We start from the raw sequence: 12,863 nt of genomic DNA, 5'->3' as shown, positions 1-12,863 counted from the left end.
CCCTGCAACTCCAGCCTGACCTCACTTCCTGCTTCCATGGCTAGTTTGTTTTTCTGACACTTATTGGTAGACACTCCAGATCATTTCATTTTGTTTCCAGTACCGTTTCCCCTTCCTAATACAAATGCAAAACAACGTGGGAATCCCCTTTCAGGGGGAAACAACGGTGCAGCTTTAAGAGAAAGAGAAGGGAGGAAGGGGGCGCTGACTCAGATCCTCAGATCCATTGGCTGTTGGAGGGAATCCCACCTCAGGGATTGGGCGTAACAGAGTCCGCCTCCTCTTGTGATTGGCTCAGCCAGAGAAATAAAAGGCGGCTGTGCCGGCCTCATCCTCAGTCGGAGGGAGGCAGGGAATCTGGCTGGATTGGGGTGCTGAGACGCACCTGGCGCAACCCTCCCTTCTGAATCGAAGTTCAAGTCCCGCGGACACTGCAACCATGAAGGAGAGACGGGCCCCCCAGCCAGTCGTGGCCAGATGTAAGCTCGTTCTGGTCGGGGACGTGCAGTGTGGGAAGACCGCGATGTTGCAAGTGTTAGCGAAGGATTGCTATCCGGAGGTGAGCTGCCCGCCCGCCCGCTGGCCGGCTTTTCTCCCTGCCTGCCCGCCTTGGGGTAGATTTCCACCTGCCCAGGAGACGTGGCTCCCCCAGCCCCAGCCCATCCTCAGCCGCTTTCTGAGGCTTTACCATCCTCAGCTGCTTTTTGGCTGGAGGACTGCCCTGCCTTAGCTTCCCCTGAGACCTGTTCCACTTCTGCCGCCCCGCTGGCTCCTCCTCACCTCTTCACCCAGAGGACCCATCAGATCCCCTCCACCTTCCTGCGTCCCTGGAGTCTGCTCTCAGGAGAGGGCACTGGAGGCATTTGAGAGTCTGGAGTTTCTTCTTGACGTAATCCCTGCCTATCCGCTCACCTGCTCCTCAAAGGCTCTATGCCTGTGCCTCCAAGCAGGCTTCTGCAGCCCCTCTGTTCACCTGGCCGGGAGTGGTTTGAGAGGAGATGAGCTAGGATTGGCTTTGGCCTGTGGCTCTCTCAAATTGGGAAACACAAATCTGGGGATGGGAGGAATCTGTGTGTGTGTGTGTGTGTGTGTGTGTGTGTGTGTGTGTGTGTGTGTGTGTGTGTGTCCCTGATCGCTTAGGATATGGGGGGCTTACCCCTGGTGCGGTGGTGTGTGTGGGGGGGTGTCATTCACATTTCTCACTGCTGCAGAGCAAAGTGCCTGGTCCTCCACAGTCCCTTCCCTCCTGCTCCAGGCATCTCCTCTGGTTTCTTGTCTCCTGTGACTTTACTGCCTCTCTGGTGAGTGTGTGTGTAGCCAGCACTAACCAGGGGATCTGAGGGTAGGGGTTCCCGGGGTGAATGTTTCCTCTCTTTTCACAGACCTATGTGCCCACCGTGTTCGAAAATTACACAGCCTGTTTGGAGACAGAGGAACAGAGGGTGGAGCTTAGTCTCTGGGATACCTCAGGTAAGAATTCGGCTCCAAATGCCCCTTTCCCACCCCCACTGGTCTGCTGTGTAGCTGCTGTCTTTTAGAAATTGTTTTCCCCTTTGGTGGGGAGAAGTGAAAAAAGAGGATCCGAAGACTCATTAGTTGTGGGGAGGGCTGACAGTTGGTCGACTCAGTTGCATGGTCCAAGGGTGCAGAGTGGGTGAACCCCAGGAGCCACTCTCTTCCCTGGGTCTAGTTCCACCCTTTAGAGGGCTGGGATGGTGAGGCGAAGGGACCTATAAATAGTCCTGGGGGTGGGCAGTAAAACAGGACTTCTCCATTTCCATTCCCTACCACCCAACACGTGCGTGTGCACACACACACACGCACAAACACACACCTTTTACTTCCCCAGAGCAAAGCCAAATAAGAGGCAAGTGGCAGTGCTGCTGGAGGCAGCGTGGTTGGGGCGAGGAGACAAGTCTGCTTTGGGGAAAGATTGCTCAGACTCAGTTTTGTCTCCTGCATTCCATCTTGGGCCACTGCTGTCCTCCTGCCGCAGCCCAGCCCCACTCGTCACACCGCTGCAGCTCGGGGATGAAGCGATATCATCGATGTTTTGGAGGGTGGGGGAGATGGCTTAATATAGGGCATAGTCAGTTGTGAATAGTGGCCGGCAGGGCAGAGGGGAGGTTGGCTCTGACTGCTTTCCCTCTACTGGGGTGAGGTAGAATATGCCCTGTCTCTCTAGAATGTAGAAACAATGTTTTTCCAGCCTCTCAGCCCCAAGCCTTTAGTGCTAGGCTATCCTTTGCCTTGATTCTGACCCCTTCCCATTATCTCTTTACCCCAGACCTTTTTCAATAGACTGGCTCAGAGTCATAATTAAGGAGTAAAAGCCGGGAATAAGAGAAAGAAAATAAAATCCACCCCTCCCCAAAAATGCATATTCAGGCTGAGTTTAAAAAGGGACCATAAATCACTAGGTGTTTCCTGCTACATATAATAAATATGCTGTCCTGCTCCTCCAACAGCCGTTGTTCCCATGCTCTAATTCTGAGGTCTGAAAAGATTGGGGCTAGGGAATGGTTAGAAAGAAAATGAGCCTTTCCTCCCCAAACAAAAATTCCCCAATCTGGTATGCTTTTCCCTGTTGCAGTTTCAGGGCTTGGGAGGCAGGGTTCTGGTTCTCCTGGGCTGTGCTATGCTGGCTAGATCGGACTAGAATGCAGCTTGACTGCATGAGGTATAATTTTTGGTTTTTCATCTACTGTACCCTCCCACCTTCCAATCTTCCCAGAATCTTACTGCCGCTCATCTCTTTCCACTACCACCGCCCAAACGCCCTCCCCCCACGTCCTCCCTCCTTCGACAGTCAGAATGCAGCCCTCAAATCCCAAACCAGATCATGGAAAATCAGCAAGTGTTGTCTCTATTCCCTGTGTCACACCCCCACCCCCCAGTTTCCGAAAGGATAAAGGCTGTCAGTTATTCTCAAACTCCCTCTTTCAGATTAGGTTCCCATAAGGAAGGAGGAAGTGGCCGTGGTGTGTGGGATAGGGTTCCCCAATGTTGGGGTCAGGGTTGACCCTGTTCCCATTATTTACTTGCTAGTCTTAGGGGAGGGGGATTGCTTGGAGCCAAAATGGAGGCCTCCTCCCCTCCCCCTTCCCCAGTGCTGCAGTGCTTCCGCTCCTTAGTGCTGCAGTGGTAAGACCCCACCTCAGAAAGGGATGTGGGAGGCTTGCTAAAGGAGCAGGCAGCTATCCCAACTCCCCTGTATTCCTTTTTTTTAATGACCAACATCCCCCCACCAGCCTGGATTCCCCCGTTTCCATGGCGATTGCGGTGCAGGGAGAGGGGCTGCTTGCTATTCTGAGCACGGATTGTCTGGGTTCCAAATCCGCTACTGCTCCTTCCCCAGGGTGGAGGGGTAGGCTCAGCCCCTAGCATTCTCCCATATGGGACCACCTGGGTCTGCATTGCCTATTTCCCTCCCAATGAAGGACTCTTGCTCTAGCCTCTGAATCCCCAGCCATCGGTGCTGCTGTCTTTGAGACTGCCTTCCTGAGATGGGGTGGGGGGGGCGGTCAGGAGGTACAGCTTTCCTTTTGCCCTTTTCAGTGTAAGCCGACCTGGGTGGGTGAAGAAGTGGGGCACTGAACCCTTGATTCTCTCCCTCCCCTGCTAGCCTCCTAAAGTTCTGACCCCATGGAAAAGCAGCAGCCAGGTTATGTAACAAGGAGGTTTGTCTCTTCACTGGGGAGACCCTGGAGCAGAAGGGAGTGAAGTTGGGCAGCAGGCAGGCTCTAGAAGAGAGGAACCCTGAAATAAGCGCTGTCTCTCTACAGGGCTGGAAGCATCTTCTGGGACTCAGAAAACTAGTAGATCTCCAATTAAGCCTGCTGTAGGAGACCCAAACAGGGCCAAATTATACTCCACCCACTTTATTTTGTCTTCTTTCCCTTTTTCTGGACTAAGGGGGATGATATTCTTTCATGACCTTCTGGCAGGCGGTCAGGTCCCAAGCTTCCAGCCGCAGCACATTCTCCCTGGGAGATGGGTGGATCCTCAGGGATCAAGGATGGTATTCCCAGGGCTTTAGGGCTTAGGCCTATTGGGGAGGGAAAACACCATGGCTCACCATCAGCTATTTCTGGCCTACACCAGGATCTCCCTACTACGATAATGTCCGTCCACTCTGCTACAGTGACTCGGATGCAGTATTACTATGTTTTGACATCAGCCGTCCAGAGACAGTGGACAGTGCACTCAAGAAGGTAAGACTAGATCAACTCTCTAATCTCTAACTCAGCATGAGGACCAAGAAGGAATCGGGACCTTGTCATGAATGCCCTCTTGTATAACATCAAGAAACGGAAGCCAGGGAAGGAAGAGATTTGCCCAAGGCCACACCGTTAGCTACAGCTCTGGGACTGGAACTTGGGTCTCCTTACCCCGCTGCCTCCCGCCCTTTTTGTTATCCCATGCTGCCTTGCCAGAGGCCCCGCAGGGGAGGGTGGTATTGAAGACTCAGGGAGCAGAGGATGGAGAGTCAGAGAACCTTTAGGTGATACGGTCTGAGGGTCAGGCATGGGACATTTGGAGGCAGCTTCTGTGGACCCTGATCCCAGTCCCACTGAGAATGGGCAAGCCAGGCAGGTCTGAGCTGAGCTGCTGGTATGAAATACTTGGGTCTGGGCAGATCCGCCAATGCTGAGGAGTCCTAGGAAACCTTGCATATCTAGCATAGTATAGAAGATGCTGGGATCATGTTCTTCCCTTGAGAAGAGACTGGTTGGCTTCCCCCTGGCATTCTGGACTTGTGAGGCCCTTTGGGGTGAGGGGGCAGATCCATGCCTGTATGGTTGGCAGACAGTGGGAGGAGAATTGCCCTTGTGCCCTCTCTGGTGACTGGGCCACAGACTGGGGGAACAGGCTCCTGGGTCAGCACTCTGGGGGCCCCAAAGGCCTCATGGGCAGGAAAATGATGTAATTAGTGCAACAGTGATGCTGTGACTCAGAGGGAGGACTGGGCTGGTGATAAGTGAGGTGATGTGTGTGACGTTGCCAGCCAAGCTTCTCCTGGTATCTGTCTGCCACTAACTCTCCTTCCTTCCTCCTTCTCCTACCCTTCTTCCTGCTCGACCCCTCAGTGGAGGACAGAAATCCTAGATTATTGTCCCAGCACCCGCGTTTTGCTCATTGGCTGCAAGACAGACCTGCGAACAGACCTGAGTACTCTGATGGAGCTGTCCCACCAGAAGCAGGCGCCCATCTCCTATGAGCAGGTGTGTGCTTGCGCAAGTGCGTGTCGTGGGGTGGAGTGAGGAAGGCTAGAGGCAGACAGCTTGAAATATGGCCCTGGCTCAAATTCTTCCACTATGGCAAGAGAGAATTGCTGTTATAATTAGCAAATGAGTCACCTGGAGAGAGGTGGTGGGCACCTGCTTACCCAGATGTATGCTATCAGTTAGCAGGTGAGTTATTCCTGTGTGTGCCCACATTTCTAAGATTGTATTCTGACCACCTGCATTAGAATCATTAGAGGTGTTCGTTAGAATTTCACACACACAAAAAAAGAGGCCAGGTGCAAGGTGGCTCATGCCTGTAATTCCAGAACTTTGGGAGGCTGAGGCAGGAGGATAGCTTAAGCCCAGGAGTTTGAGATAAGCCTGGGCAACAAAGCAAGACTGTCTCTACCAAAAAAAAAATAGCTGGGTATGGTGGTGAGTGCCTGTAGTCATAGCTACTCAGGATGCTGAGGTGGTAGGACCGCTTGAGCCCAGGAGGTTGAGGCTGCAAGGAGCTGTGATCATGCCACTGCACTCCAGCCTGAGTGACAGAGTGAGACCCTGTCTCAAAAAAAAAGAAAAGGAGGAGGGGCACTGGGTGCGGTGGCTCACGCTTGTAATCCCAGCACTTGGGAGGCCAAGGCCGGTGGATCACTTGAGCTCAGGAATTCAGGACTAGCCTGGCCAACATGGCAAAACGCTGTCTCTACTAAAAATACCAAAATTAGCTGGTTGTGGTGGCATGCACCTGTAATCCCAGCTACTCAGGAGGCTGAGGCAGGAGAATCGCTTGAACCTGGGAGACAGAGGTTGCAGTTAGCTGAGATCGTGCCACTGCACTCCCACCTGGGTGACAGAGTGAGAGACTCTGTCTCAAGAAAAAAAAAAAAAAAAAAAAGGCCAGGTGTGGTGGCTCATGCGTGTAATCCCAGCACTTTGGGAGACCGAGGCAGGTGGATCACTTGAGGTCAGGAGTTCAAGACCAGCCTGGCCAACGTGGTGAAACCCCGACTCTACAAAAAATACAAAAAATTAGCCAGGTATGGTGGTGCACACCTGTAATCCCTGGGCAACAGAGTGAGACTCTATTTCAAGAAAAAAAAAGTGTGATCTGCCTAGGCTGGAGTGCAGTGGCACAATAGTTGTTTATGCAGCCTTGACCTCCCGGACTCAAGTGATCCTCCCTCCTGTCTCCCTAGTAGCTGGGACGATAGGTATGGGCCCCACGCCTAGCTAATCTTTAACATTTTTTGTAGAGACAAGGTCTCATTATGTTTCCCAGGTTGTTCTTGAACTCCTGACATCAAGTGATTCTCCTACCTTGGCCTCCCAAAGTGCTGGGATTACAGGTGTGAGTCACCACACCTGGCCTGGAATCTGCATTTTTTATAAGACCCCTGGATAATTTCTTATGTGCATGAGAGCATAGGGTTCGGGGACCAAGTTTTGCTCTTGTCACCCAGGCTGGAGTGCAGTGGTGCGATGTCAGCTCACTGCAACCTCTGCCTCCTGGGTTCAAGCGATTCTCCGGCCTCAGCCTCCCGAGTAGCCGGGATTATAGGTGCCCGCCAACACGCCCAGCTAATTTTTGTTATTTTTAGTAGAGATGGGGTTTCACCATGTTGGCCAGGCTGGTCTTGAACCCCTGACCTCAGGTGATCCACCTGCCTTGGCCTCCACTGCACCTGACCTGGGGAGCTCTTAAGAATACTAATACCGGCCAGGCGCGGTGGCTTACGCCTGTAATCCCAGCACTTTGGGTGGCTGAGGCAGGCGGATCACAAGGTCAGGAGATCAAGACCATCCTGGCTAACACGGTGAAACCCCACCTCTACTAAAAATACAAAAAATTAGCCAGGCGTGGTGGTGGGCACCTGTAGTCCCAGCTACTCAGGAGGCTGAGGCAGGAGAATGGCGTGAACCCGGGAGGCGGAGCTTGCAGTGCGCCGAGATCGCACCACTGCACTCCAGCCTGGGCAACAGAGCGAGACTCTGTTTCAAAAAGGAGAAGAAGAAAAAGAATACTAATGCCTTGGCTCTATACCCAGAATTTTTTTTTCCTTTTCCTTTTTTTTTTTTTTTTTTCCCGGAGACAGGGTCTTACTCTGTCACCCAGAATGAAGTGCAGTCGTGTGATCCTAGCTCACTACAGTGCAGAACTCCTGGGCTCAAGGGAGCCTCTCTAGTATTTGAGACTATAGTTGTGTGCCCACTTCCAGCGAATTTTTAAACATTTTTAAAAACTGTTTATTATTATTATCTTTATTTTTGAGATTTATTTTTGTAATTCCAAAGTGCTGGGATTATGGGTGTGAGCGACCGCGCCCGGCCGCCTAGGCTGGTCTTGAACTCCTGGCCTCCTCAAGTGATCCTCCCATCACAGCCTCCTGAGTAGCTGGGATTAGAGGCACTAGCCACTGCCCCAGCTATCCCCAGAAATTCTAATTTAGTTTGGCATCAATACAGTTTTAAGAGTATTCCAGATGATTTATAATGTGCAGTCAGGCATCGTCGTAAGAAAAAGAGGCATCATCAGACAGGGTGTATGCCAAAAAAAAAAAGAAAAAATAATCGAATAATCTGCAGAGGGTGGTGTTTGGAGACTGGCAGCTGGGTCCCCTCTGGAGTGGCCCTGGGGAGTGACACACAGAGGCAGCGTCCCAGAACCATTTTGGCCCACTGCATTAATGCCCTCACCCCCTCCTGCAGGGTTGTGCAATAGCGAAGCAGCTGGGTGCAGAAATCTACCTGGAAGGCTCGGCTTTCACCTCAGAAAAGAGCATCCACAGCATCTTTCGGACGGCATCCATGCTGTGTCTGAACAAGCCTAGCCCACTGCCCCAGAAGAGCCCTGTCCGAAGCCTCTCCAAACGACTGCTCCACCTCCCCAGTCGCTCTGAACTCATCTCTTCTACCTTCAAGAAGGAAAAGGCCAAAAGCTGTTCCATTATGTGAAGTGGAAATTGGAGGGGGGAGACAACCCCCTACTTCCTCCCTTGGGGTGCAGAGGCACGGGGAGAGGGAGGATGAGACAATTTAGGACACTGGACATGAGTTTTTCAGATGGCCACGGTGAGGGCTTGGAAGGAGACAGGAATGGGGCGAGGAAGGAGCCAGGCCCGGCATGAGGACCTGACACTGAGAGAGAACCATCATACCCCAAGCCAGGCACTAGATTGTGGAGGGGCGACTACCCCAGTGCCCCGCCCCCGCTCCAGAGGAAGGAAAGCTGTGGGGGATGGGGGGCATGCTGGCCTCATGGGCTTGGGGGCCTACAGCAGCCTCACCTTCAGCATCATGCCTCTTCCACACAGCGTTTCCATGCAGGTCAGGGGATGGGAGGGGTCCCTAAGCCCTTCCCTTCCCCTCTAAGGAGGCAGCAATGGAGAGTGGGGAAGCCGCCGAGCGGCAGCTCCCTTGGGGGCTTAGCCCAGGTGCTTCATAACTGCAATTGGAAGTGCAGGAGCTGGTCAGAGCCAATGAGAAGGAAACCTCATCTTTGCATAGCCCATGCCTCATGGAGAGGTGACATCATACATTCACATGCTTCTCACCTAAGTCCCCAGGGTCCAAGGGAGAAGCCCCAGACCCCCTTCTCTTGCAGAGTGTGGGGGTGGTGGTGCTGCAGGGGCAGGGCTGGGTGGGGGTCACCAGACTTTTTCTGCCCTTAGGGCAGTACAGCTGGCATTTGTTTTATAGACTCTTGTCTTTGGAATTGGGGGGAGGGAGGGAGTGTTTCAATCTGTTATATGTTCTGTGTTTAATGAAGAAAACCTATTTATTAATGAAAAATATAATACATATAAAGAATTTGGCTCCGTATTTTTTTCTGTTTTCTTTAGTTGTTACAATTGGCATTTTTTTTGTGTGTCTTTTTTTTTTTTTCCTTTTTGTGGAGAATGGGGTCTCGCTATATTGCTCAGGCAGGTCTCAAACTCCTGGGCTCAAGCTATCCTTACATCTCTGCCTCCCTAAGAGCTGGGATTACAGGCATGAGCCACTGTGCTTGAGCCCTTTGGTTGATGATAATGAGAGAAAAGCTGTCCTGGGGCCCTTTCTGTGGGTTGCAGAGGGGCTGCCTCCACCATTCCCCAGCTCCTCCAAGAAGGAGCTTCTCGCTTCCCCCATCCCCCTGCCCTAGCCCCACGCAAGACCTACTAAACCAAGGAAGGGCTCCTTAGCCCTAGAGCAGGGGTGCAGGGGTTCTCAACCTTGGAACTATTGACATTTTGGACTGGATAATGCTTTGTTGTGAGGGACTGTCCTATGCAGCCCAAGATGTTTAGCGGTGTCCCTGATCTGGTGGATGCTAGAAGACAGCACCCCACTCTCCAGCTATCACACCCAAAAATGTCTCCAGACGTTGCTAAATGACCCCTGTGGAAAAATTCGGGTTGAGAACCTCTGCCCTGGAGAGTCTAGAGGAGAGAAAAAGGTTGGATGAAATCATCAGTAGAGGATCCAAGCTGCTGAGATCCCACCCCACATAGAAGGTGGACAGACTAAGCCAAAGCTGGGGGAGACTCCTGGGATTCTGGTCTCCTCTGAGTTCAAGGAGAGGTGACATTTGCCTTCATGACCTTCCAATTCTGATGCCTACTGATGGCAGCTCAGGGACCTTAACTCTTAACTTCCTTTCTCAGTGACTTATAGCTCTTGTTTTCCAAGTGCCATAGTGTAGTGCTAGTGCTAGAAATAAAGTTAGCATGTACTAGGCCAGGCACGGTGGCTGACGCCTGTAATCCCAGAACTTTGGGAGGCTGAGGCGGGTGGATCACAAGGTCAGGAGATCGAGACCATCCTGGCTAACACGGTGAAACCCCATCTCTACTAAAATACAAAAATTAGCCAGGCATGGTGGCACGTGCCTGTAATCCCAACTACTCGGGAGGCTGAGGCAGGAGAATCGCTTAAACCCGAGAGGCAGAGGTTGCAGTGAGCCAACATCGCGCCACTGCACTCCAGCCTGGGCAAAAGAGGTAGACTCCATCTCTAAATAAATAAATAAATAAAGTTAGTATGTACTTAATGAGTGTTCAGCACTGTGCACTGTGTTGAGGGCTTTACATGATCACGTTTAGCCTCATAAATGATAAGAGCTGACATTTGTTAAATGTTTACTTCGGGTCGGGGCACTTACGAGATTTTTTTTTTTTTTTTTTTTTTTTTGAGACAGGGTCTCACTCTGTTGCCCACGCTGGAGTACAGTGGCATGACCACTGTTCACCGCAACCTCACCCTCCTGGTTCACTGTCCTGATCACCCTCCTGACCCTCCTACCTCAGCCTTCTGGGTAGCTAGGACTACAGGAGTACCACAGTAGTAGTCTATTTTTTGTGGAGATGGGGTTTCACCATGTTGCCCAGGCTGGTCTTGAACTTCTGGGCTCAAGTGATCCTCCTGCCTTGGCCTCCCAAAGTGCTGGGATTACAGGCATAAACCACGGTGCCCGGCCCCACTTATGAGTTCTTTCTACGTTATTTATTCCTGTGATAACCCTATAAGCCTATGAGGTTCTTTTTTTTTTTTAGACGGAGTTTCACTCTGGCTGGAGTGCAATGGCGCGATCTTGGCTCACCGAAACCTCCGCCTCCTGGGTTCAAGTGATTCTCCTGCCTCAGCCTCCCAAGGGACTACAGGCATGTGCCACCATGCCCGGCTAATTCTGTTTTTGTTTGTTTGTTTGTTTGTTTTTTAGTAGAGACGAGGTTTCTCCATGTTGGTCAGGCTGGTTTTGAACTCCCGACCTCAGGTGATCCACCCGCCTCGGCATCCCAAAGTGCTGGGATTACAGGTGTCAGCCACGGCGCCCGGCCGCTCTCTACTTCATTTTACAGAAAAGAAGACTGAGGTTCAGAGAGATTAGGTAATGTGCACAAGGTCACACAGCTAGGAAGTGGTTGAACATGGATACAAATCCAGGCAATCTGGCTTCACATCATGCACTCTAACCTGCTCTGCTGTCCTGTCCTGTGAGGGAAGTGGTATTATTATCTCTGTTTTGTAATGAGGAAAGAGAAAAGCCAGAGATGCCATATAATTTGCACAAGATCACAGTACTAGTAAGCAATTGAGCCAAGATTCAAACCAGATCTCACTGTTCACCAAAATCCCATGGACACCTTACTGGTAGGCATGTTGTACCTAAATAGGTATCTCCAGTTATGGTTCTTACTAGAACACCATCCCTCTGTCTCTATCTCCAAAGATGATGGTTTGGGTGTGGTGACTGGTGCCTGTAGTTCCAGCACTTTGGGAGGACGAGCCGGGCAGATTGCTTGAGGCCAGGAGTTTGAGACCAGGCTGGACAACATTGCAAGACCCTGTCTCTACAGAAAATAAAACGATTAGCCAGGCGTGATGGGGCGCACCTGTGGTCCCAGCTACTTGGGAGGCTGAGGCAGGAGGATCACTTGAGCCCAGGTCAGGGCTGCAGTGTTTGTACCACTCCACTTCAACCTGGGCAACAAAGTGAAACCCTGTCTCAAAAATAAATAAGTAAATAAGCCAGGCACGGTGTCTCACACCTGTAATCCCAGCACTTTGGGAGGCCGAGGCAGGTGGATCACGAGGTCAGGAGATCGAGACCATCCTGGCCAACATGATGAAACCCCGTTCTTACTGAAAATACAAAAATTAGCTGGGTGTGGTGGCACGTGCCTGTAACCCCAGCTACTTAGGAGGTTGAAGCAGGAGAATCGCTTGAACTAGGGAGTTGGAGATTGCAGTGAGCCAAGATTGCACCACTGCACTCCAGCCTGGCGAAAGAGTGAGACTCCATCTCAAAAATAGATAAAATAAAATAAAATAAAAATACAAACAAATAAGAAAACAAAGATGCATGTTTGTGAGAGAACTAGTGGGGCAAGACAAATAACAAGTATCCTTGAAGGCCAATGTTTTACATGTGTCACGAGACGTGTGCACAAGTACTAGAGGAACTCTGCCACTATGAACTGGGACAAGCTTTATCACCCTCCAGGAGCTCAATTTAAAGAGAGTTGAGATGGCAGCCTGAAAATGGGGAAAGGTAATGGACTCTGAAGTTAAATGAACCTGAATTTTGGCTCCATTCTTTTCTTTTCTTTTTTCTTTCTTCTTTTTTTTTTTTTTCCAGTCAGGGTTTTGCTCTGTCACCCAGGCTGTAGTGCAGTGGCACGAGCATGGCTCACTGCAACCTCAACCTCCTGGGCTCAAGCGGTCCTCCTGTCTTGGCCTCCCAAAGTGCTGAGATACAAGCATGAGCCACCTCACCTGGCCCATTCTTTTAACTATGTGGCCTTTGAAGGCATAATTACTCTTTCTGGGCCACAATCTCCTTACCAGTAAAATGGAGATAACACTCATCTCATACTGCTATGAGAACTAAGTAAAACAAATAAGGTAGGTTAAGTGTCCAGCCCAGAGTTTAGCACTTAGAAGATTCTCAATAAAAAGTGGCTGTAGTTTTTGAAGATTCTGGCCTACCATGGTTGGTCTGATTCTTAGTTTAATCTGTGAATCTGTGAATCGAGCGCCCTCTCGTGCTTTTGTGGTGAATTACACCTAACAGATCTCAGAGCTCTCTTCTTTCCCTTCGGTTCTCTGGAGAAGCTGAGAGGTGAAAGGCTGCAGGTTCTAAGAGAAGTGTGTGTC

General features: G+C 51.0%; 1 protein-coding gene across 1 annotated transcript; it reads left to right on the top strand.

Annotated features, from left to right (window-relative positions):
* The first annotated feature begins 336 nt into the window (after positions 1-336).
* RND1 (Rho family GTPase 1) lies at positions 337-9,038 on the top strand. The gene is made up of 5 exons (XM_054442212.1): positions 337-559; positions 1,383-1,470; positions 4,105-4,214; positions 5,091-5,225; positions 7,938-9,038. Exons 1-5 carry the CDS (start codon positions 440-442, stop codon positions 8,181-8,183), a joined length of 699 nt encoding a protein of 232 aa, XP_054298187.1. The 5' UTR covers positions 337-439; the 3' UTR covers positions 8,184-9,038.
* Positions 9,039-12,863: the final 3,825 nt, after the last annotated feature.

This window comes from Pongo pygmaeus, chromosome 10 (genome assembly GCF_028885625.2).
Source record: "Pongo pygmaeus isolate AG05252 chromosome 10, NHGRI_mPonPyg2-v2.0_pri, whole genome shotgun sequence".
In the NCBI taxonomy this organism is placed as follows: domain Eukaryota; kingdom Metazoa; phylum Chordata; class Mammalia; order Primates; family Hominidae; genus Pongo; species Pongo pygmaeus.
This window is presented reverse-complemented; position numbering and strand designations above follow the sequence as displayed.

Excerpts from the sequence above, each read along its gene's own strand:
- RND1 (XM_054442212.1), top strand. The coding sequence starts at position 440 with ATGAAGGAGAGACGGGCCCCCCAGCCAGTCGTGGCCAGATGTAAGCTC. Across the intron at positions 1,471-4,104 it reads TAGTCTCTGGGATACCTCAG|GATCTCCCTACTACGATAAT; the intron begins GTAAGAATTCGG and ends GGCCTACACCAG. Across the intron at positions 5,226-7,937 it reads CGCCCATCTCCTATGAGCAG|GGTTGTGCAATAGCGAAGCA; the intron begins GTGTGTGCTTGC and ends CCCCTCCTGCAG.